The 24039-nt window shown below is 41.3% G+C and overlaps 1 protein-coding gene across 1 annotated transcript in view; it reads left to right on the top strand.

The window, feature by feature from the left end:
* Positions 1–24039, top strand: part of USP6NL (USP6 N-terminal like) — a 739612-nt gene that overhangs the window by 372761 nt on the left and 342812 nt on the right. The window contains exons 5-7 of the mRNA XM_053716462.1: positions 6393–6473; positions 9516–9623; positions 21232–21341. Of these exons, the coding sequence (XP_053572437.1) occupies positions 6393–6473; positions 9516–9623; positions 21232–21341 (299 nt within the window). The remainder of the gene's footprint in view (positions 1–6392; positions 6474–9515; positions 9624–21231; positions 21342–24039) is intronic.

Here is a 24039-nt window from a genome sequence, read left to right as displayed (position 1 = left end):
CACAGCTCCCGTCCGTGTTTTTATCTATGAGGTGGCTGTAATTTTTTGTTCTTCTGGCACCTTTTTTTTCACCTGATATTTCTCCTACTGTTCCTTGTTCCCTTGGCAGAAAGACTGAGGGAAGTGGGGGAGGTATTTAAGCTTTTGGCTGGGGTGTCTTTGCCTCCTCCTGGTGGCCAGGTTCTTAATTCCCAAAAGTATTAAATGTATCTGTGGACTCTTCCCTTCAGAAGAAAATGAAATTATGAGGTAAGCATAATTTGTGTTTTAGTTCTGCTTTTTCCTGGGGCCAAATAACTATTACACACATTTTTAGTTCTGATTTTTTTTGGGGCAACATAACTATGGCACACATTGTGAGTAGTTCTTTGCATCTAAAGGGGAGGAGAGTCCACTGCTTCATTCTTCACTTGTGGGAAATAAGAACCTGGCCACCAGGAGGAGGCAAGTACAGCCCAGCCAAAGGCTTAAATACTTCCCCCCACTTCCCTCATCCCCCAGTCATTCTTTGCCTTTCGTCACAGGAGGTTGTCAGAGAAGTGTTGGAAGATTCGGAGTAGTCTCTTATGGAGGGTAATACTCTTCGCAATGGGACTGGAGTTTTAAGTAGTCCTGTCAGCCTCTCAGTGAGAGCATGGGTGAAAGTTAGAGTCCAGAGATGAAAGGGGAGTTCTTCCATCCCAACTCATATTAACAGCTCCTTAAGCAATCAGCATTGACGAGTTTCGCTGCCTACTTTTATTCTCTCAAGTCCATGTCAGGAGCGATGCTACTAACCTGTCGCACTTGAAGGCCCGTGTTCCTTTCCACGGCGTTGATTCTGGTAATATCATTTCATTATATATATATGTGATAACGCAAGAAGACAGGGTCACAGTGTGACTCCTTTTATCTGTATAGAATCTAGGGTAATACCCTCGGAAGGGGGTTATGGAACAGGGGGGATTTTAATATACATAATAATGTTTATTGTGTTTTTGCTGCACTTGTGTGAGATGAGGCTCTGTCAGTGTGGAACAGTTAGAGAGAGATTGCTGCAGGCTTTTTTGGCGCGTCTCTTGCTCAGTGCAGGGGCGTTCCTGCATGGCACTCCATGTGACCGGGTGTGGCCTCAGTAACTTCCTCTTTCTCGACCTGTGTTCGGAGGAGACAAAAGCTGTTTCTTGTAGTCCGGGTCATAGCAGGTGGTAAGTGTCCCGGCCATTGGGATATAAAGGTGCCATTTAATCAATAATCAAGTCCGTAATAAAGGCGCAAGCTATGGAGGACTCTGATATGTTGGAGAATACTCCTTTATCTAAACCTAATGTGTATACTGTGAGGAGGAACCGCCGTTACAGCTCTGTTCCACATGTTATGACAATATTACTACTTCAAAAAAGAACTTCGCCTGACTTCGCTGATCAGTTGCAGACGGTGGTTTCTGCGGCATAAATGCGATGCCTCGTCCTAAGTGCAAGCGGAAGGTACCGCACTGCTATCTGTCTGTCTTCGACTCCGCTGGATATCTCGGACAGATTATCCACTGAGGACAACTCCAACTTATCGGAAGATGTCGCTTCTGGGTCGGAATCGGCTACTTAAAGGCCTCCGTCCACGGAGGAAGTGCTTGCTACACTGGAGGTTCCGGAACTGAAACTGCCGAAGGAACCTTCAATCCCTAAACTGTATAGGGTTTACAAGGACAGGGTAGTGCCCCAGGCCTTCCCGGTTCCTATCAAAATGGCAAACATTATTAAGAATGAATGGGAGAAACTGAGTTCGCCCTTTTCTCCCTCGTCTTCTTTTAAGAAGCTTTTCCCCGTTCCGGATGCTATCTCCACGCTCGCTAAGAGAACGACCATTCCGCTTGAGGATAGCTCCTCTTTTAAGGAACCCATGGATAAAAAGATGGAGTCCATGTTGTGGAAGATGTTCTAACTGACGGGGTTCGTTTGCCAACCGGTAGCGGCAGTCGCTGCAGTGGCTGGTGCGGCTACCTATTGTTGTGATGCACTATCAACAATGGTCGAGGTGGAGACCCCCCTCAATGAGATTTTGGATTGAATCAAAGCCTTAAGGGTAGCGCATTCGTTCATTTGTGATGCTAACATGCAGATTAATCACCTAAATGCTAGGATGTCAGGGTTTTCTGATTTAGCTCACAGGGCTATGTGACTAAAATCTTGGTCTGCTGACATGACATCTAAGTCTGGCTTGCTTTCCCTACCATTCAAGGGGAAGGTTTTGTTTGGCCCGGTCCTGAATTCTATTATATCTACAGTCATGTGTGGCAAGGGTGCTTTCTTACCTCAGGATGAGAAAGCCAAACCTAAGGGATCTACTTTTCATCCCTTTCATGCGGACAAGTCTCAGTGCCAACAGCCTTCCACAAAATCTGAGCAGTCCGAGGGATCTTGGAAGCCAGCAAACTCTTGGAATAAGTCCAAGCAGAACAAGAAGCCCACCGAGTCAAAGTCGGCATGAAGGGGCGGCCCCTGACCCGTCCTTGGACCAGGTAGGGGGCAGACTATCTCTTTTTGCGGAGGCCTGGAGGGGAGATGTTACAGACCCTTGGGTCCTGGAGGTCATTGCCCAGGGGTACAGGATAAGTTTCAAATAGTGTCTGCCCAGAGGCAGGTTCCTCCTGTCAAATATCTCTTCAAGACCAGAAAAGAGAGACGCCTTCCTGGGGTGTGTGAAGGATCTCTCATCTCTCAGAGTAATCGTCCCAGACCCTCCGGCAGAGAGAGGTCTGGGGTATTATTCAAACCCAATACTGGACTTAAAGGCTCTAAACAGGTTTCTGTCAGTTCCATCGTTCATGATGGAGACGATCAGGTCAATTTTGCCCCTGGTTCAAGAGGGACAATTCATGAAGACCATAGACCTAAAGGATGCTTACCTTCATGTTCCAATCCACAAGGAGCACTTCAAGTTTCTAAGGTTCGCCTTCCTGGACCAGCACTTCCAGTTTGTGGCCTTTTCGTTTGGTCTGGCGACGGCCCCAAGAGTCTTTACAAAGATTCTGGGAACTCTTCTCACAGTAGCGAGAGCCAGAGGGATTGCAGTGGCTCCGTATCTGGACAATATCCTGGTCCAGGCTCCATCCTACAGTCTGTGGAGGATCATTCAAAAGCTCTCCTCCTCCTACTTTGGTCACATGCGTGGAAGATAAACGAAGGAAAGAGTTTATTGGTCCCCAGCAACAGGGTGAGTTCCTGGGTATGATACTAGATTCTTCTGCAATGAAGATATTTCTGACAGACCAAAGATGTTGCAAGCTTGCGTCCAACTGTCTAGCCCTGCAGACATCCTCCAGGGCATCTGTGGCCAAGTGTATGGATGTAATCTGGCTCATGGTATCCAGCATAGATGTCATCCCTTTCGCCAGGTTCCATCTCATATCTCTTCAGCTGTGCATGTTGAGACAATGGAATGGCGATCATTCAGTTTTATCCCAACAGATATCTCTGGACAGACCGGTGAGGGAGTCCCTGTCTTGGTGGACCCAACCGGGCTAGTTGTCTTAGGGGACTTTCTTCCTGAGACCATCCTGGAAAATTGTAACCACGGATGCGAGTCTATCAGGATGGGGAGTCGTTTGGGGAGCCAGAAAGGCACAAGGCAGATGGACTCGAGAGGGATCGAGTCTACATATAAATATTCTGGAACTTTGAGCGATATTCAACGCTCAAAAGGCTTGGCCCCCTCTGAGGTCATCCCAATTCATCAAATTCCAAACAGACAACATTACCTCTGTGGCTTACATAAACCACCAGGGGGTGACGAGAAGCTCCCTAGCAATGAGAGAAGTATCTCAGATTCTGGAATGGGCAGAGACTCACAATATTTCGCTCTCAGCGATCCACATTCCGGGTGTGGACAACTGGGAAGCGGATTTTCTGAGCAGACGTTTCATCCAGGGGAATGGTCTCTCCACCCCGAGATGTTTGCGGAGATCTGCAGCAGATGAGGGACGCCAGAAATAGATCTCATGGCATCCAGACTCAATTGCAAGCTACCCAGATACAGGTCGCGATTCAGGGATCCCCAGGCGGAACTGATAGAGGCCTTGGCAGTACCCTGGGACTTCAACCTAATCTACATATTTACACTGTTGCCTCTTCTACCTCGAGTAGTGGCCCGCATCAAGCAGGAGCAAGCTTCGGTTATTCTGATTGCTCCATCGTGGCCGTGGAGGACATGGTTTGTGGATCTAGTGGCGATGTCATCATATTTGCCGTGGAAGCTACCTTATCGCAAGGAACTGCTAGTTCAAGGTCCTTTTCTACATCAAAATCTCGATTCTCTGAGGCTGACTGCGTGGAGCTTGAACGCCTAGTCTTAGCCAAAGGAGGTTTTTTGGAGAGAGTGATCGACACTCTCGTCCAGGCCAGGAAGCCAGTCACTAGATGCATCTACCACAAGGTGTGGAGGACCTACTTGTCCTGGTGTGAGGAACGAGGATACCCATGGCACAAGGTCAAGGTATCCAGGATTTTGACCTGTCTCCAGGATAAGGGTCTTGCCACCAGTTCCCTAAGGGGACAGATCTCGGCTTTATCTGTACTCTTGCATAAGAAGCTTGCAGAGCTTCCTGACATTCAGTTCTTTGATCAGGCTCTGGTTAGGATTTGACCGGTCCTCAGGAATCTGGCTCCTCCCTGGAGCTTAAACTTGGTGCTTACGGTTTTGCAGAGGGCTCAGTTTGAACCTATGTATGCCCTGGACATTATTATTCTCTAATGGAAGGTCCTGTTTTTATTAGCTATTGAATTGGCACGCAGAGTCTCTGAGTTAGCGACCTTACAATTTGACCCTCCTTACTTAGTGTTTCATGCTGACAAAGCCGTTCTCCGAACCGGTTTGGGATTCCTTCTCAAGGTAGTGTTGAGTCGTAATATTAACCAGGAAATAGTGGTTCCTTCCTTGTGTCCTAACCCTTCCTCTTCGAAGGAGAGGTTACTTCATAATCTGGATGTGGTTCAGGCCTTGAAGTTTTATCTTCAAGCCACGAAGGAGTTCAGACAGACGTCGTTTTTATTCGTTGTGTACTCTTTAAGGTGCAGGGGGCCTCTGCAACATCTATCTTTTTGGTTGAGGAATCCGTTTGGCTTATGAGACAGTGGGACACAAGTCTCCTCAGAGGATTACGGCTCACTCGGCTAGAGCTTTGGCCTCTTCCTGGGCCTTTAAGAATGAGTCTTCTGTGGAGCAGATGCGGCCACCTGGTCATCCTTGCATACTTTTTTTTTTTTGCTTTGGCGGAAGCAGCTTTTGGGAAAAAGGTTCTGCAGGCTGTGGTGCCCTCAGTATAGGGTCCGCCTCCTTTACCCTCCCGTTTTCTTCATTCAGTGTCCTCTAGAGCTTGGGTATTTGTTCCCACAAGTGATGAATGAAGCAGTGGACTCTCCTCCCCTTTAGATGGAAAACATAAATTATGCTTACCTGATAATTTCATTTCCATCGTGGGGAGGAGAGTCCACTGCACCTGCCCATTCGGTGGGCAGACTTACATTTATTTTTGTTTTTCTGGCCATTTATACCCTGATATTTCTCCTACTGTTCCTTGTTCCCTTGGTAGAATGACTGGGGGATGAGGGAAGTGGGGGAGGTATTTAAGCCTTTGGCTGGGTTGTCTTTGCCTCCTCCTGGTGGCCAGGTTCTTATTTCCCACAAGTGATGAAAAAAGCAGTGGACTCTCTTCCCCACGATGGAAATGAAATTATCAGGTAAGAATATTTTGTTTTAACCATGGGGCCACAAAAAATAGTTCAGAGGGCCATGTGTAGCCCTTAGGCCGCCAGTTGGCAATCAATGCTTTACAACAACAATATTAAAAAAACACTAAATACAGCTAAATGTAATAATTGACAAATACACAATAAATAAAACGGCAATGCAATAGCACTTACTTTGATTTTGAAATGAGCAAATAGAATATTTTCTGGCGAATGTCAGTTACTACAGTTTCTGTCCCCCTGCATCATGTGACAGCCATCAGCCAATCACAAAATACATATACACTGTGCACGTTTGCAGGTGTTTAGTAGAAGCTGAAGCCTCAGAAATTGTGCATATAAAAATTATTTTCACATCAAATAATGAAAGTTTAAGAAAAAAAAAATGTTTTAAAATTGCATGCTTTATCTGAATCATGAAACTTTAATTTTGACTTTAGAGGCCCTTAAATAATAAAATGTCCTAACAAAGAACCTTTTGATTTTCATACTTGGATGTCGCTTTAATTTTGGATGGTGGTTACTTTGAGAGCTATTTTTTGTACTAGATTTGACTGCTTAATTTGTGCATTTCAGTTTTTGTCAAAATTATGTGCATGTATGTGTGTGTGTATATATATATATTAATGACATGACACTTTAAAAGATTCTTCTCATTTTTTTTTTCAGCAAAAACACCTTGAAATAGAAAGAACAACAAAATGGCTGAAAATGTTGAAAGGCTGGGATAAGTACAAGAATAGTGAAAAGGTACTAATTGTATTTGATGCATTTTACTGAGTAACACAATAACTTAATAATAAGTGTCCAAGCACAAAATAGTTATCCATGTTGGTAAAATGGGATATTGATCCATTCCTATCTGTGAAAAAATATCTCTAGTTTACTAGTCCGGAATGAAGGGAAAAAAAATAGTCCTGTCTACTCAATGTTAATATCAGAAAATGCCGGATTTCTTGCTAGTTGCTAGTATGTAACTCCATTGTTCTCTTGTTAAAGGGATATGAAACACTGCTCTTAAAAAAAAAAAAAGTTAAATCAATGTAAAAATAAAAGGAACAGACTGTGTTAAAAATAGCAATTTAATTGTTTTCTTGCTTAATTAGCACTGCTGGTCAATAAACAGACGGCAGCTATTTTAGTGTCTCCTAGCAACATGCGAATAGAATGACATTTACAAAATAAATAAAAGGTAAGATCCTTTTAAAATGAAGAATAATACATATTACAATTATTTCTATTAAATATTGGTGGCTCTATCTTTCTTTTCGTCTACGGTGTTCAAACACAAGAGATTCTTAGACAGATGTTTGATATAATTTTAGATGAAACAATTGTTCAACTTATTTGTTGTTCATGGGAACATTATCTTGTAAATGAATTGCCATTATTATAGTTAGTAAAATAAAACTTTAGATCTTCAATAAAAGAAATGTAAGTTGGTATTCTTATTTTGGTAACGCAGATTGAACTTGCTTTAAAACTGTTAAAATGTTATAGGCCTTTAAAAGTAGCAGAGGAAGCTCTTTCTACTGTCAAGTATTACAGTGTAAATTGCAATGTTTTTTCTTTTTCTTTCAGTGTAGTTCACCAAAGCCCACAGAAAAAGTTAAAATTTTATTTATTAGTAGCATTTGTTAAAGTTCTTAAGTATCATCACATTTACTGACCCCATGGTTACCTGAAGGCATCCCCCAAGGCAGAACATGCTGTGATCTGAGATCTCATTGCAGAAAATGCAGCATCTCTGCAGAAAGAACAGCACACATGCAGTAACTGTTAGTGCTTTCGCTCTGCAGCGCTGCTCCACATCAGGCTGTTCTCTTTAAAAAGTACCATGCTCTGGCTACACTTTGTAAGTCTTCCTTAACACAGTGCTGCCACAGCGAAGGGCTGCCTGAAGAGAACAAACAAATAAGGAGCAGTGCAGCAAATCGGCAGCACATTGATTGATGACTGTCTCTCAGGAATTTTCAGTTGCTGCAATATATTATAAAACTTTGCAAAAAAAATTCCTTATTCTCCGGTTGACTAACACGTTGCAATTGAGCTGGTACTTTAGAGTAACTGCCTAATTTAAAATGTAATGTCAAAATGGCCCGCAGAAACATCTATACTGTAATTGCGTTTGTAACGCATCCATCGCCAGTTGCACGCTCAGCCAAAAGAATGTCGGCTGCGTGCGCAGCCAAACGAATCCACCTGAGCAACATCCAGGTGGATTTCGAAAATGGCTGCGCATCCAGCCAAACGAATCCACCTGAGCTGCATCCAGGTGGATTCCAAAAATGGCAGGGTGGTGAGATCCCTCACCCCCCCCCCCCAAGAGGAACCTCACTCTACTACAATAGACTGCCCTAAGGGCATGCTTAACACCTAGTCTTCTATAAAAAGAAATCTCATTGCAGAAAGTGAAAAGAAATTCTACCTCCTTGCTGACGCATTTCGCCTAAGCTTGCTTTAAGTTATTTACTATATATACAAAGAGCTTCTACTGCTACTTCTGAAATGTCCATGTTTCTGCTTGTTTGTGGAATGCTTCTTCAGCTGTTGTCAGGCTGCAGCATATGGAAAAGTTAGTAGTGAACATATGTGTCGCTCATCTACTTAAGCAAGGAATAATAATATTTATATTTTAAAATATTGTTATATTAAAGTAATTATGTTAATCCTTCAGAGTCTTTACTATTATTCATATGCATGAGCATTAGAGTTCATTACCGTGTATCCAGTGTATAATGCCAAGAGATCATAAAACCACAATTGTTTAAAACATATTTTATTAATATTCTGAGTGTATTATTTCACTTGTAACAAGCTGCTTCTTCATTTGGATTACAGTCATACAGGCAATACAATACTAATTTGACTCTTGGCCCTTTAATAAGGCTACAGTATTCTTATATACCCTTTAACAAGGGTTCATGTTTTTCAATATTTGATTTCCACCACCTATAACCTCTCTCTAGCAGAAGTATAATGAACACTTTTCACTTGTATGCTCTACTATTGCTATAATTCTGAATAATTTCTATCACACTGCATTATTAATGTGTGTCATGGCATTGAAGGTTTTCTACACTCCTGGAAACAGCTTGTCATAAAATGGTTCAGCTGACCTTTTTTTTTCTCATTGTGGCTGCAAATACCTAGCAGCCTCTTGGCATTCTAACCAAAAAAAGCAGAAAAAATGATGTGCATATAATATCAAAATCCTATTTGATTTAGCTCTTGTATGTTACCGTATGCCTATCATATCACAGATGCACCGCAACATATTGTCTTAAATTTGCAGATATAATTTAGTGTTTCTTAAACTAATTTCAGAAGCCCTTAATGAGGAGTTCAAGGTTTGCATTATTTGAAGTTAGTTTAGCTTTTTTGTACATGTGAACAGCAGTATTAATAATTTGGATTGTGAGTTAGCCCCTACTTATATACTGTATTTACTTGGTGAATATGTTGGGCATATTTTAGCATTACACTTAGTTCCAGAAATTGTTTCTTATTCTTCAGAGTTCAGTAGACTTCATACTGAGTTCCCTTGCAGAGATTAATTTACAAATAAAACAAAATACATATTTAGGGGCACAGGGTGTAAACCCATCGGTGAGGATCCAATTATATCACTGGGTATCAAGAAACTGATTTTAATATTTAAAGTAAATCTTAAGTATTGTTTTGTTTGGTTCATTATTTTACTCAATAGCTATAAATAGAAAAAATATTTGCCAATATACCAAAACCTGCTTAAAATGACTTTGGACTTGAGTTAAAATGTTGTTTGCTCAGCTTCACAGGAGAATGTATAAAGGTATTCCTCTTCAACTAAGAGGAGAAGTATGGTCCTTAATCCTTGAGGTGTCTAAACTAAAGGAAGAGAGAAGAGACCTGTATGCGGTAAGGAGATACAATATGAATTGTCATCTTTCTATTCTGTTTTTATTTTTCTTCATAAACGGAAAGAGTCCACAGCTGCATTCATTACTTTTGGGAATTCAGAACCTGGCCACCAGAAGGAGGCAAAGGCTTAAATACCTCTCCCACTTCCCCCATCCCCCAGTCATTCTTTGCCTTTCGTCCCAGGAGGTTGGCAGAGAAGTGTCAGAAGTTTTTTCGATAGTCTCTTATAGAGGGTAATACTCTTCGGAATGGGACTAGAGTTTTAAGTAGTCCTGTCAGCCTCTCAGTGAGAGCATGGATGAAAGTTAGAGTCCGGAGATGCAGGGAGAGTCTTCCTGCGAAACGATCCTGACTCAGATTAACAACTCCACAAGCAATCGGCGTTGACGAGTTTCGCTGCCTGCTTTCTTCTCTCAAGTCCATGGCAGAAGCGACACTACGATCTGTCACACTTAAAGGGCCATGTACCTGTTCTACGGCGTAGATTCCGGTAAGATCGTTTTATTTTACTTTCATCATGAATGTCTTGTAATTTCAACAGTTTATCTGCGAGGCTACAGCCTCGCGGGAATAACTTAAATACAGGTTTTCAGTGAGGCTCCTTTTGTATCTTGGAATCAAGGGTTAATATCGCCTGAGGGGGGTTATTGAACAGGTTTTTTTAAATAATGTTTGTTATATGATTCTGTCTGCTAATGTGTAGTGATATTTCGGAACATAACGGCCTGTTGCAAGTGATGCGGCCTTTACGGTTGGATGCGCTTTTTTATGGACTGCACGGTACACCTTGTGACCGGGCGTGGTCACATTTTGGCTCTCCATTTCCGCATTCCTGACCGTGTTGCGATGGAGAAATTCTGTTTCGCTGGTGTCTGGTTCATAGCAGGTGGTGAGTGCCCCAGCCATTGGGGGGGGGGGGGGGGGGTGTAAGGTACCGTTTCCATTTTTCTTACTGGTCCATTTTTTATCAATATCCCAGTTATGGAGGATTCTGAATTTTTGGAGACGTATGTCTCTGATTCTACTTCTTGCGAAGAATATGAATTGGCCCGAGTGATACATGTCCATCAGTTATGTTCCGAATGCCGCTTTAGAGTGCTCCGTTCCTTGGGATCGGGGAACCAGGGGCCGGCTGAGCCATCCGCCTCTGGGGATTCTGCTTCCTGCGAGGTGCGTTCCCTACAACCAACTCTTACTACGCATGCAGGTAACCCAAACGCAGCTTATCCTTCTCTGGAGGGTGGCCTGTTTCCTCCGGAGGTTACAACACGGTTCCGCATTGCCATATCTTTGGTGCTGGTGCATTTACATTTCCCAGCAGTGTGTTTAAGATATTGTCCGTGTTTCGTTAACCAGGGCTAGTCAGGCGTGGGATCGCCTGGTCCAGTTCAGCCCTCTGGGGAAGTGACTGTCCCTGAGGCTTCAGGGGGTCAACCTTCGGGGCCAGGGTCTTCGTTTGCCCCGGCGGAGGCAAGTTTTGCTTTTCGTTAAAGACTGGCACGCCTTCGTGTTCTACTGAGGCACGTTTTGGCGTTGCTGGAGGATCCCACTCTTAATGGGGTGGTGGATCATGAGTCTTCTGATGCGAATGGCATGCAGGATTAGACATAAGGGGATGAAGTAATCTTCTTAAAGTCTTGTTTCTTGAGTATATTTCCAGTTCTGAGCTTGGAAGACTCGGATTCCTGTTGGGCTGGTCCTGCAGGGGTATCCGTTCTTCCTGGACGATATCCTACAGGTTGCCTTATCTTTTATTTTAATCCAGTTAGGATGGATCTTATTTGGTTTAAAGCTCATGTTTGTTATAATATTTCCTTTGGGAATTTTCTTCTCTTAATCGCGATTTTGTGATCCCACTGTTTACTTTACTACAAAAGTTATGAGGATGTGTTTTAGTCCTATGTTTGTCTGTTGTTTATCTCTCCCTCTTAGGGGGTGACTTGTGTGGCCTTGTCAGTATGTGGCCCTTGGTTTCAGGCTGTTCCTGACTGGGTTCAAATCCTTCTGTTTTTAAGGCCTATTTCAGACACGGTGCTGGCTGGTCCGGTTAGGGCGCTGAGTAATCCCACTATTTGTTTTTTGTTTTACAAGTTTCAGCTAGCATTCCGGGAGGATTCGATAGTTCGTGGTTTGTCTAGGGACAAGAAGGATCGTGTTCGGTCCTCATTAGCATTTCAATCTAGTGGCCAGGACTCCATTGAGATCCGCTCCGACATCCTCTGTTGGTTCTGATTCGGGATCCAGAGTGTTTCCTTCTCGTTGTGGGTTAGAAGTTTGAAGGTTTTAGATCCTTCGTGCAGCCAGTTCCTGTCAATCTTGCCTTTCAAAGTTCCTCGGGATTGTCCTTTTAGGGCTTATTCCCTCTTGCGGTCTCTTCCTTAGGGACGAGACTGTTTGGACTTCGTCTGGTTTTTCTTGACAGAAGTTGAGGGCCGTGCAGCTATTTTTTGCTTTCCTCCTTTCTTAGCTTTCGCTTAGGGGATGTTCTGCATGGATTCGGGATGCTCGGCATTCTTCTTCCTTGGGGTGGTCCTCAGAAAGTTTAATCAGAGGATTATGGAGACTAGTTTTTTTGTCTACTCTCTCTTCGGGTGATCTCTGCTCTTGTAATTATTTCCCTTAGTTTTGGACTTTGTGAGTGTAGTCCTTGGGGCCTTTGGGCTTTTGAGTAGTTTGCATGACTGCGGCCTAGCACCTTGTTGGTGGGGAGTTGGCCTCCTGCTAGGGGCGTTCTCTTTTCTTTGGTCTGGGAATTTAGGAGTTAGTGATGTGTCCATTTCTCTGGTCTATCCCGGATATAATCCCTTGTAAGGTCTGAATCTTCAGACGGGGTATCTTGTGCTCCCTGGAGGTGTTGTTCATTTTAAGATGGCTCTGGGTGCCAGTTATAGGGTTCTTATATCGAATCCTTATGGACTTATGATCCTGTAGACTGGTTCAGGATGACCCAGTTTTCTATGGGGGTGTGTGTTGTCATTAAGAGTGTGCTCCCTTTTAATGGGAGTTTTTCACTGTTGTATCATAAGTGGTGATCTGGATGAGCTTCATTCTGTGCTTAGCCTACTGTCTTTCACGTTCCTTGAGGGCATGTGTTCTATTTCTTATCTGTGCCCTCCCCTTTAGGGGGGTAGATTGTCTCCTTCAGCAATGGGGTCTCCTCTCTTTGGAGGATTGTGGTCCTGCCTTGGGTGCAGGAGGAGCGGGTTTTTTTTGGTGCACAAGTTAGCATGGCAGCCTTATCCTCTGAGGGCTTGCTCTAGGAGCAAGTGCCTTTTTATTTAGGTGAGGCAGCATTCTGCTGCTCTGTGGCTTGTGTGACCAGCTGTTTGGAGAATAGACTCTGTGTCGAGACTGTTAAGGAGAGTTGTGCTATGTCTTTTTAAAATTTTGTACTTTTCCCTACCCCAAGTCCTAGGGGGTTCTTCTTGGAAGTACCTTATGTTTTGAAGGAGCGAAGGGGTTGGCACCTGGGCTCTGTGGGCGTGGGTAATTTCCCACATTCTTCCATTCCCCTGAGGGGCTTAGGGGTTGGAATTGTTTTTTTTCCCCTGTCTATCAGACTTGCCTGTTGCTTGGGCTGGTCCGATGTTTGGAGCAGAATTTGAGATCTGTTGCTCTGCAGATTTCATCCTTGGGCATCGAGGTTTGATGAGCTGAGCCTTCCTTGGGTCCCTCTGGTATAGCTTAGTGGTTAGCACACCTAGCTGGGAAACCAAAGGTCGAGAGTTTGAATCCACCCACAGGTGCTGATTCTTTCTGTAAAAGGGGTCTGCTTCTTTTCCACGATTGGGTTTTTGTGGGAAAGACTGCCGGCGTCCGCTGGTTAGCTGGATGCCTGGCAGGCCGTAGGTTAGGATTTGAACCTAACCTCATCTGCTTCCATTTGCTTGCATATATTCAAATTTTTAGATTAATCTTCGGATGACAGCAGCATGCAGTGTTCCGACTCTTCAGGTGGTTGCCTTCAGGGGTTCTCAGGAATCCTTGATGGATGCCTTCTCTGTGTCTTTACTCTCTTTCGGAGAATACGGCTGTTTGATCCCTTTCTCTAGTAGGGGGTTTGTTGTTTGGAGTCCGACTGCCGGTTGACGGTGTCTCTTGGAGGCTGTTGGCTCTGTCTAGTCTAGTTCCAGCGGTCTCTAGCAAGGCTTATGGACTATCTGTTGGTCAGTGTCCTTGGGCCTTTTCCTTTTTTCAATTTTTTTTCTCGGCTTCGGACGAAGCTGGCTTTCTGGAGTAGGTGCGTTAGGCCTGGTGCCCTCAGAATTAGCCGCCTTTTGTACCCTCCCATTTTAGCATTCAGTGTCCTCTATAGCTTGGGTATTGTTTGGGTATTGTTTTCCCAAAAGTAATGAATGCAGCTGTGGACTATTTCCGTTTATGAAGAAAAACATAAATTATGCTTACCTGATAATTTCCTTTTCTTCAGACGGAAAGAGTCCACATGTCCCCTGTAATTTTCTGGGCGGGGCGTCGGTTCACCCTATGCTTCTTCTACTGTTCCTTGTTCCTCGGCAGAATGACTGGGTGATGGGGGAAGTGAGAGAGGTATTTAAGCCTTTGCCTCCTCCTGGTGGCCAGGTTTTGAATTCCCAAAAGTAAGGAATGCAGCTGTGGACTCTTTCCGTCTGACGAAAAGGAAATGATCAGGTAAGCATAATTTATGTTTTTCCTTCTAAATAAAAATTGTCGTTGCTTTAGCCACCGTAAGACCATTATTACAAATCTATGATGTTTCCAGTAAATGGTGCATTAGACTAACGTACTATTTCTTTCATGTAATTAGCAAGAGTCCATGAGCTAGTGACGTATGGGATATACATTCCTACCAGGAGGGGCAAAGTTTCCCAAACCTCAAAATGCCTATAAATACACCCCTCACCACACCCACAATTCAGTTTTACAAACTTTGCCTCCGATGGAGGTGGTGAAGTAAGTTTGTGCTAGATTCTACGTTGATATGCGCTCCGCAGCAAGTTGGAGCCCGGTTTTCCTCTCAGCGTGCAGTGAATGTCAGAGGGATGTGAGGAGAGTATTGCCTATTTGAATGCAGTGATCTCCTTCTACGGGGTCTATTTCATAGGTTCTCTGTTATCGGTCGTAGAGATTCATCTCTTACCTCCCTTTTCAGATCGACGATATACTCTTATATATACCATTACCTCTGCTGATTCTCGTTTCAGTACTGGTTTGGCTTTCTACAAACATGTAGATGAGTGTCCTGGGGTAAGTAAATCTTATTTTCTGTGACACTCTAAGCTATGGTTGGGCACTTTGTTTATAAAGTTCTAAATATATGTATTCAAACATTTATTTGCCTTGACTCAGAATGTTCAACTTTCCTTATTTTTCAGACAGTCAGTTTCATATTTGGGATTATGCATTTAAATTATTCATTTTTTCTTACCTTCAAAAATTTGACTATTTTTTCCCTGTGGGCTGTTAGGCTCGCGGGGGCTGAAAATGCTTCATTTTATTGCGTCATTCTTGGCGCGGACTTTTTTGGCGCAAAAATTCTTTTCCGTTTCCGGCGTCATGCGTGTCGCCGGAAGTTGCGTCATTTTTTTGACGTTATTTTGCGCCAAAAATGTCGGCGTTCCGGATGTGGCGTCATTTTTGGCGCCAAAAGCATTTAGGCGCCAAATAATGTGGGCGTCTTATTTGGCGCTAAAAAATATGGGCGTCGCTTTTGTCTCCACATTATTTAAGTCTCATTTTTCTTTGCTTCTGGTTGCTAGAAGCTTGTTCTTTGGCATTTTTTCCCATTCCTGAAACTGTCATTTAAGGAATTTGATCAATTTTGCTTTATATGTTGTTTTTTCTCTTGCATATTGCAAGATGTCTCACGTTGCATCTGAGTCAGAAGATACTACAGGAAAATCGCTGTCTAGTGCTGGATCTACCAAAGCTAAGTGTATCTGCTGTAAACTTTTGGTAGCTATTCCTCCGGCTGTTGTTTGTATTAATTGTCATGACAAACTTGTTAATGCAGATAATATTTCCTTTAGTAAAGTACCATTGTCTGTTGCAGTTCCTTCAACATCTAAGGTGCAGAATGTTCCTGATAACATAAGAGATTTTGTTTCTGAATCCATCAAGAAGGCTATGTCTATTATTTCTCCTTCTAGTAAACGTAAAAAATCTTTTAAAACTTCTCTCCCTACAGATGAATTTTTAAATGAACATCATCATTCTGATTCTGATGACTCTTCTGGTTCAGAGGATTCTGTTTCAGAGATTGATGCTGATAAATCTTCATATTTATTTAAAATGGAATTTATTCGTTCTTTACTTAAAGAAGTATTAATTGCTTTAGAAATAGAGGATTCTGGTCCTCTTGATACTAATTCTAAACGTTTAGATAAGGTATTTAAATCTCCTGTGGTTATTCCAGAAGTTTTTCCTGTCCCTAATGCTATTTCTGCAGTAATTTCCAAAGAATGGGATAAATTGGGTAATTCATTTACTCCTTCTAAACGTTTTAAGCTATTATATCCTGTACCGTCTGACAGGTTAGAATTTTGGGACAAAATCCCTAAAGTTGATGGGGCTATTTCTACCCTTGCTAAACGTACTACCATTCCTACGTCAGATGGTACTTCGTTTAAAGATCCTTTAGATAGGAAAATTGAATCCTTTCTAAGAAAAGCTTATCTGTGTTCAGGTAATCTTCTTAGACCTGCTATATCATTGGCTAATGTTGCTGCAGCTTCAACTTTTTGGTTGGAAACTTTAGCGCAACAAGTAACAAATCATGATTCTCATGATATTATTATTCTTCTTCAGCATGCTAATAATTTTATCTGTGATGCCATTTTTGATATTATCAGAGTTGATGTCAGGTTTATGTCTCTAGCTATTTTAGCTAGAAGAGCTTTATGGCTTAAGACTTGGAATGCTGATATGGCTTCTAAATCAACTCTACTTTCCATTTCTTTCCAGGGTAACAAATTATTTGGTTCTCAGTTGGATTCTATTATCTCAACTGTTACTGGTGGGAAAGGAACTTTTTTACCACAGGATAAAAAATCTAAAGGTAAAAACAGGGCTAATAATCGTTTTCGTTCCTTTCGTTTCAACAAAGAACAAAAGCCTGATCCTTCATCCTCAGGAGCAGTTTCAGTTTGGAAACCATCTCCAGTCTGGAATAAATCCAAGCCTGCTAGAAAGGCAAAGCCTGCTTCTAAGTCCATATGAAGGTGCGGCCCTCATTCCAGCTCAGCTGGTAGGGGGCAGGTTACGTTTTTTCAAAGAAATTTGGATCAATTCTGTTCACAATCTTTGGATTCAGAACATTGTTTCAGAAGGGTACAGAATTGGTTTCAAGATGAGACCTCCTGCAAAGAGATTTTTTCTTTCCCGTGTCCCAGTAAATCCAGTGAAAGCTCAAGCATTTCTGAATTGTGTTTCAGATCTAGAGTTGGCTGGAGTAATTATGCCAGTTCCAGTTCCGGAACAGGGGATGGGGTTTTATTCAAATCTCTTCATTGTACCAAAGAAGGAGAATTCCTTCAGACCAGTTCTGGATCTAAAAATATTGAATCGTTATGTAAGGATACCAACGTTCAAGATGGTAACTGTAAGGACTATCTTGCCTTTTGTTCAGCAAGGGAATTATATGTCCACAATAGATTTACAGGATGCATATCTGCATATTCCGATTCATCCAGATCATTATCAGTTCCTGAGATTCTCTTTTCTGGACAAGCATTACCAGTTTGTGGCTCTACCGTTTGGCCTAGCTACAGCTCCAAGAATTTTTTCAAAGGTTCTTGGTGCCCTTCTGTCTGTAATCAGAGAACAGGGTATTGTGGTATTTCCTTATTTGGACGATATCTTGGTACTTGCTCAGTCTTTACATTTAGCAGAATCTCATATGAATCGATTTGTGTTGTTTCTTCAAGATCATGGTTGGAGGATCAATTTACCAAAAAGTTCTTTGATTCCTCAGACAAGGGTAACCTTTCTGGGTTTCCAGATAGATTCAGTGTCCATGACTCTGTCTTTAACAGACAAGAGACGTCTAAAATTGATTGCAGCTTGTTGAAACCTTCAGTCACAATCATTCCCTTCGGTAGCCTTATGCATGGAAATTCTAGGTCTTATGACTGCTGCATCGGACGCGATCCCCTTTGCTCGTTTTCACATGCGACCTCTTCAGCTCTGTATGCTGAATCAATGGTGCAGGGATTACACAAAGATATCTCAATTAATATCTTTAAAACCGATTGTTCGACACTCTCTAACGTGGTGGACAGATCACCATCGTTTAATTCAGGGGGCTTCTTTTGTGCCTCCGACCTGGACTGTAATTTCAACAGATGCAAGTCTCACAGGTTGGGGAGCTGTGTGGGGATCTCTGACGGCACAAGGAGTTTGGGAATCTCAGGAGGTGAGATTACCGATCAATATTTTGGAACTCCGTGCAATTTTCAGAGCTCTTCAGTTTTGGCCTCTTCTGAAGAGAGAATCGTTCATTTGTTTTCAGACAGACAATGTCACATCTGTGGCATACATCAATCATCAAGGAGGGACTCACAGTCCTCTGGCTATGAAAGAAGTATCTCGAATTTTGGTTTGGGCGGAATCCAGCTCCTGTCTAATCTCTGCGGTTCATATCCCAGGTATAGACAATTGGGAAGCGGATTATCTCAGTCGCCAAACGTTGCATCCGGGCGAATGATCTCTTCACCCAGAGGTATTTCTTCAGATTGTTCAAATGTGGGAACTTCCAGAAATAGATCTGATGGCGTCTCATCTAAACAAGAAACTTCCCAGGTATCTGTCCAGATCCCGGGATCCTCAGGCGGAGGCAGTGGATGCATTATCACTTCCTTGGAAGTATCATCCTGCCTATATCTTTCCGCCTCTAGTTCTTCTTCCAAGAGTAATCTCCAAGATTCTGAAGGAATGCTCATTTGTTCTGCTGGTAGCTCCGGCATGGCCTCACAGGTTTTGATATGCGGATCTTGTCCGGATGGCCTCTTGCCAACCGTGGACTCTTCCGTTAAGACCAGACCTTCTGTCTCAAGGTCCTTTTTTCCATCAGGATCTGAAATCCTTAAATTTAAAGGTATGGAGATTGAACGCTTGATTCTTGGTCAAAGAGGTTTCTCTGACTCTGTGATTAATACTATGTTACAGGCTCGTAAATCTGTATCTAGAGAGATATATTATAGAGTCTGGAAGACTTATATTTCTTGGTGTCTTTCTCATCATTTTTCTTGGCATTCTTTTAGAATACCGAGAATATTACAGTTTCTTCAGGATGGTTTAGATAAGGGTTTGTCCGCAAGTTCCCTGAAAGGACAAATCTCTGCTCTTTCTGTTCTTTTTCACAGAAAGATTGCTATTCTTCCTGATATTCATTGTTTTGTACAAGCTTTGGTTCGTATAAAGCCTGTCATTAAGTCAATTTCTCCTCCTTGGAGTTTGAATTTGGTTCTGGGGGCTCTTCAAGCTCCTCCATTTGAACCTATTCATTCATTGGACATTAAATTTCTTTCTTGGAAAGTTTTGTTCCTTTTGGCCATCTCTTCTGCCAGAAGAGTTTCTGAATTATCTGCTCTTTCTTGTGAGTCTCCTTTTCTGATTTTTCATCAGGATAAGGCGGTGTTGCGAACTTCTTTTGAATTTTTACCTAAAGTTGTGAATTCCAACAACATTAGTAGAGAAATTGTGGTTCCTTCATTATGTCCTAATCCTAAGAATTCTAAGGAGAAATCGTTGCATTCTTTGGATGTTGTTAGAGCTTTGAAATATTATGTTGAAGCTACTAAATCTTTCCGAAAGACTTCTAGTCTATTTGTTATCTTTTCCGGTTCTAGAAAAGGCCAGAAAGCTTCTGCCATTTCTTTGGCATCTTGGTTGAAATCTTTAATTCATCTTGCCTATGTTGAGTCGGGTAAAACTCCGCCTCAGAGGATTACAGCTCATTCTACTAGGTCAGTTTCTACTTCCTGGGCGTTTAGGAATGAAGCTTCGGTTGATCAGATTTGCAAAGCAGCAACTTGGTCCTCTTTGCATACTTTTACTAAATTCTACCATTTTGATGTATTTTCTTCTTCTGAAGCAGTTTTTGGTAGAAAAGTACTTCAGGCAGCGGTTTCAGTTTGAATCTTCTGCTTTATGTTTTTCATTAAACTTTATTTTGGGTGTGGATTATTTTTCAGCAGGAATTGGCTGTCTTTATTTTATCCCTCCCTCTCTAGTGACTCTTGTGTGGAAAGATCCACATCTTGGGTAATCATTATCCCATACGTCACTAGCTCATGGACTCTTGCTAATTACATGAAAGAAAACATAATTTATGTAAGAACTTACCTGATAAATTCATTTCTTTCATATTAGCAAGAGTCCATGAGGCCCGCCCCTTTTTTGTGGTGGTTATGATTTTGTATAAAGCACAATTATTCCAATTCCTTATTTTATATGCTTTCGCACTTTTTTATCACCCCACTTCTTGGCTATTCGTTAAACTGAATTGTGGGTGTGGTGAGGGGTGTATTTATAGGCATTTTGAGGTTTGGGAAACTTTGCCCCTCCTGGTAGGAATGTATATCCCATACGTCACTAGCTCATGGACTCTTGCTAATATGAAAGAAATGAATTTATCAGGTAAGTTCTTACATAAATTATGTTTTTGTTATTGTTGACTATTTGTTTTATTGCTTTAAACAATTCAGGTTCACATAAATTTAACAGATATTTCCATGGTTATTAGAACTTGTAAATATGGTGACAATTATTCCCTTGACTTTTATTTTTCTTTGACATGCTTTACTGGTGGCTGTCTTTGTCAGAAACTACCGACATTGAAGAACACTTCTGCTGTCTTTATACATTTTAACCCTGTTCTAGACTCTGTGTTTCCTCAAGTTCCCCCAACAGTCCTGGTTTTCATTATAGCTGAACTAGAGCACAGGTGAAATAATCAGCTGATGGGTGAGAGCAGGTTGGTTACTGATCAGCTGAGTACTTCACCTGTGCACTTGTCTTCTGTAACGTGGTTGGGAAACACTGTGACCATAGCCATTTTGAAGTGGCTTTAAGGAGACATGAATGTAATATATTGTGTTGAATATCTTTGCTTATCTATCCATTTATTCATTTACTTATTTCTTTTTATATGTTTTTGTTCTTACATGTTTTAAGAAAAAAAAACACACAAACAAATAACACTCCTACACAGCTTTGTATCATGTAGCCCCTTAGAAGCTAATTTGAGCAGTACATCCTGGTCTGTGCAGACTCTGAATCACTACAAATAGTAAACCTGGGTGGGTTTATTCATATTTTTTTTAAATTACCTTGAGCCCCCGATTTCTTTAAGGCTCTCCGTTCTCGCAAAATGATCTAAGAAGTATTGTCAATTCCGCAAGATCCCTCTGTCATTTGAAACACATTAAAGGGAAATCAATTATATAGTACAATGTCCCTTTAAATTTGTGTTAAACCACTTTGTAGAAGTTAATCACAGTTATATGCAAGCAACAGTGTAGTGATAGAAGTCTTTTAGAACATTTTATGTTTTACACTTTTATGTTCTTTTAATGTTTGCAGCTTGTATTTTACCCTGTAATATATTGATAATAATTATTTTTAGATTCTGAAAAAGAGTGCAAGACTCATGTCTCCAGACATCAGGCAAATTGATCTAGATGTAAATCGAACATTTCGGGACCATATTATGTTCAGAGACAGATATGGTGTAATGTAAGTGAACTGTATCTATTTTTTGCTATATTGTTTTTATATTGTTATAATTTAATCAATATGTAGTTACCAAAACTGGAATATCCTTCATATTGTTTTACTTTTAAGTAGGATTTATCAGTAAGCATTTTTATGTTAGTGGGAGGGGGTTTATTTTTCATTTTCTCCTAGAACCACTGGTGTGTTGGTACCAATGCGGGACTATAAGAAGGCAAGAGCAACCAAAAAATATATATAATTTTATTCCTGTGCTGTTGAGTCACATCCACAACTTGGCTTTGTGCTCTCCATTCATTTATTATTTTACAGCCTTCTCGTTTTAGTTAGCGAGAGGTTCTACGTCTTCCCACCGCACATTTGCATCTACTCTGCTTCTTTGATGCATTGGTCATCATCTATTTTAACTCTTGCCACTACTACATGTATATCGCTTTGTGGAGGGGGGTATTTCTATGTTTGCTCACTTATATTTCTCGGTCCTTACTGCTTTAGGATCCTGTTCATTAGATTTCTTGCATGTCTTCACTACTGCTGTTTTATTTGTTTGTAAAAATACACAGTTAAATAAAACTAAATACAGACTTGTTGCTGTAAATGACCTACAGTTCAGCAGATCATTTTTGCATGATACCCTAATCTAATGCTGCTTTTGCCTCTAAAGGTATCTGTCCTCTTTCTGTCTGTTCCGTACATGGGAATGCTTCAGATTTTGCTCCAGATTTTAAAGATTTTATGCATTCAATTTATGAGATCCTGGCAGATATGATTCTCCAAGTAAGCACATGTATATTTCTGACAATCCACCTATAGTAAGTCTGATTCTCACAAGTGCAGATCGGCTAAATGTCCAAGACCCTATTCCATCTGAGAGAGATTTTTTATCAAGCAATTGGTATGGATTTTCAAACCTGCTACTTGGTCTACAGAGGCTATTACAGAATTATTTACCAAGGAGAGTGGTTGTGGCCTCAAAAATGGTAACACTATTTTTCCTTTCCGGCTTCTAGAGCTTTGGAAAACTATTCAATATGTGGACAATTTGATTTCCACTAGCTATTTGCACTACTATTCCCTGGGAGTATAGTACATCTTATAAAAGGAAAATCAAATAAAGTTCTGAATCAAGGATGTGTCTGTGTCCTCTGGATGAGTTTTTCAGCTTGTTAGCATTCCTCAGTGAGATCCCATAAAAAAGGAAACAGAAAATTGCAACATAGTGTGAATCTGTAATGGCACTTTGAGGAAGTAGTTGTTTTGTAACAAATGACTACTCACATTTGTTGGAGCTTTCCACTAAGCTCAAGGATATGCGCACTCCCAATTTATACTGATGGGAAAACAGTACACTAGGCAAAACTTGGATACAAATTTATATAAAAGCGTCACATAAGCCTTGATAACACCACAATGTAAAGGTACAAAAGCAGATATGCTGTAAAAAATGCTTCAAATCGCCAAACTTGCAAAGAGGTAAATGGATCAGCAGGAGTGTGACCGCCGAAACCAAAACCTTTTTAGTAGCAAGACAATAGCGCTAAGCCCCCAGGTGTCCTGGCTAGTGTAGAGACGCAATAAAACTCAATATAGAACAGTTCAGTTCCGATGTATGTTTCGCTGGTATGCTTGCAATTTTATGTTTCCTTTTTTATGGGATCTCACTGAGGAATGCTAACAAGCTGAAAAACTCATCCATAGCACACAGACATATCCTTGATTCAGAACTTTATTTGGTTTTCCTTTTATGATTTTTGTTATCACATTTATTTCACATTTTTTTCTTTGTGATATTCGGTATATTTATTGTAATAGTACATCTTAGTTGGTCCCTATGGACCGATAACTGGGGCCTTTCACAGACTAGCATTTCGGAAGACGGGTTTCCTATTTGTCAATTTTCAGCTTCACTTGTTTTGTAGCAGCTTCCACTCTTTGATGTAATAACTTTTCTGATCAAATATCAGTTGACTGAAGTTTCTTAAACATTGTTTGAAACTTCTAAGGTCAGTAAATGCCTTCTCTTAGGATGTAATTCTTGACATAATCAACTTTAATGCTATAAATATGTTTTAGCAGTTTTGACCAGAAGGGCCTTATGGCTGAAATAATGGTCAGCTGACATGGTTTCCAAATTTAGTCTTTATCTCTTCATTCTCAAGGAAGGATTTTGTTTGTACCTGCTCTAGTTGCGCTTTTTTTGGGGGGGGGGGGGCTGAAAAAAAAGTTTTTCTCCTCCCCTTCACAGAAGCAGGAACTTTCCAGTTTTTTTGTCTTATCTGGTTCTTATTGAAGTGTTAGTTCGAGTGTCAGAACAAGGCCCTGGTTTTTAGCGCAACGGAACCTGTCTTTTTGTTCCTAAGAAGAGGGGAACTTTATTCTGGATCTAAGAACTTTAAACACATTTCTCACTGTTCCTACTTTTTTTTTAACTGGATTCAAAACTATTTTATCCCTTATTCAACAGGGTCATATATGTCCTCAATTGATTGGAAGATTGCTTACCTTCATATACCTATCAACCATTTCCAGTTTCTAGGATTTGCCTTTTAGGACAAACACTTTACTGCTGTACTGTTTGGTCTAGCTTCAGCTCCCAGAATCTTTTGCTCAGGTTTTGGGAACTCTATGTTTAGAGCTCTAGGTTTTTTTTTTTCTGTGGCCATATACCTGGACAATATCTTGGTTCAGGATCTACCTTTAG

The sequence above is a fragment of the Bombina bombina genome, chromosome 6 (genome assembly GCF_027579735.1).
Source record: "Bombina bombina isolate aBomBom1 chromosome 6, aBomBom1.pri, whole genome shotgun sequence".
NCBI classification, from domain to species: Eukaryota; Metazoa; Chordata; class Amphibia; order Anura; family Bombinatoridae; genus Bombina; species Bombina bombina.
Note: the sequence above shows the minus strand (reverse complement) of the source record. Positions and strands in the feature narration are given on the sequence as shown.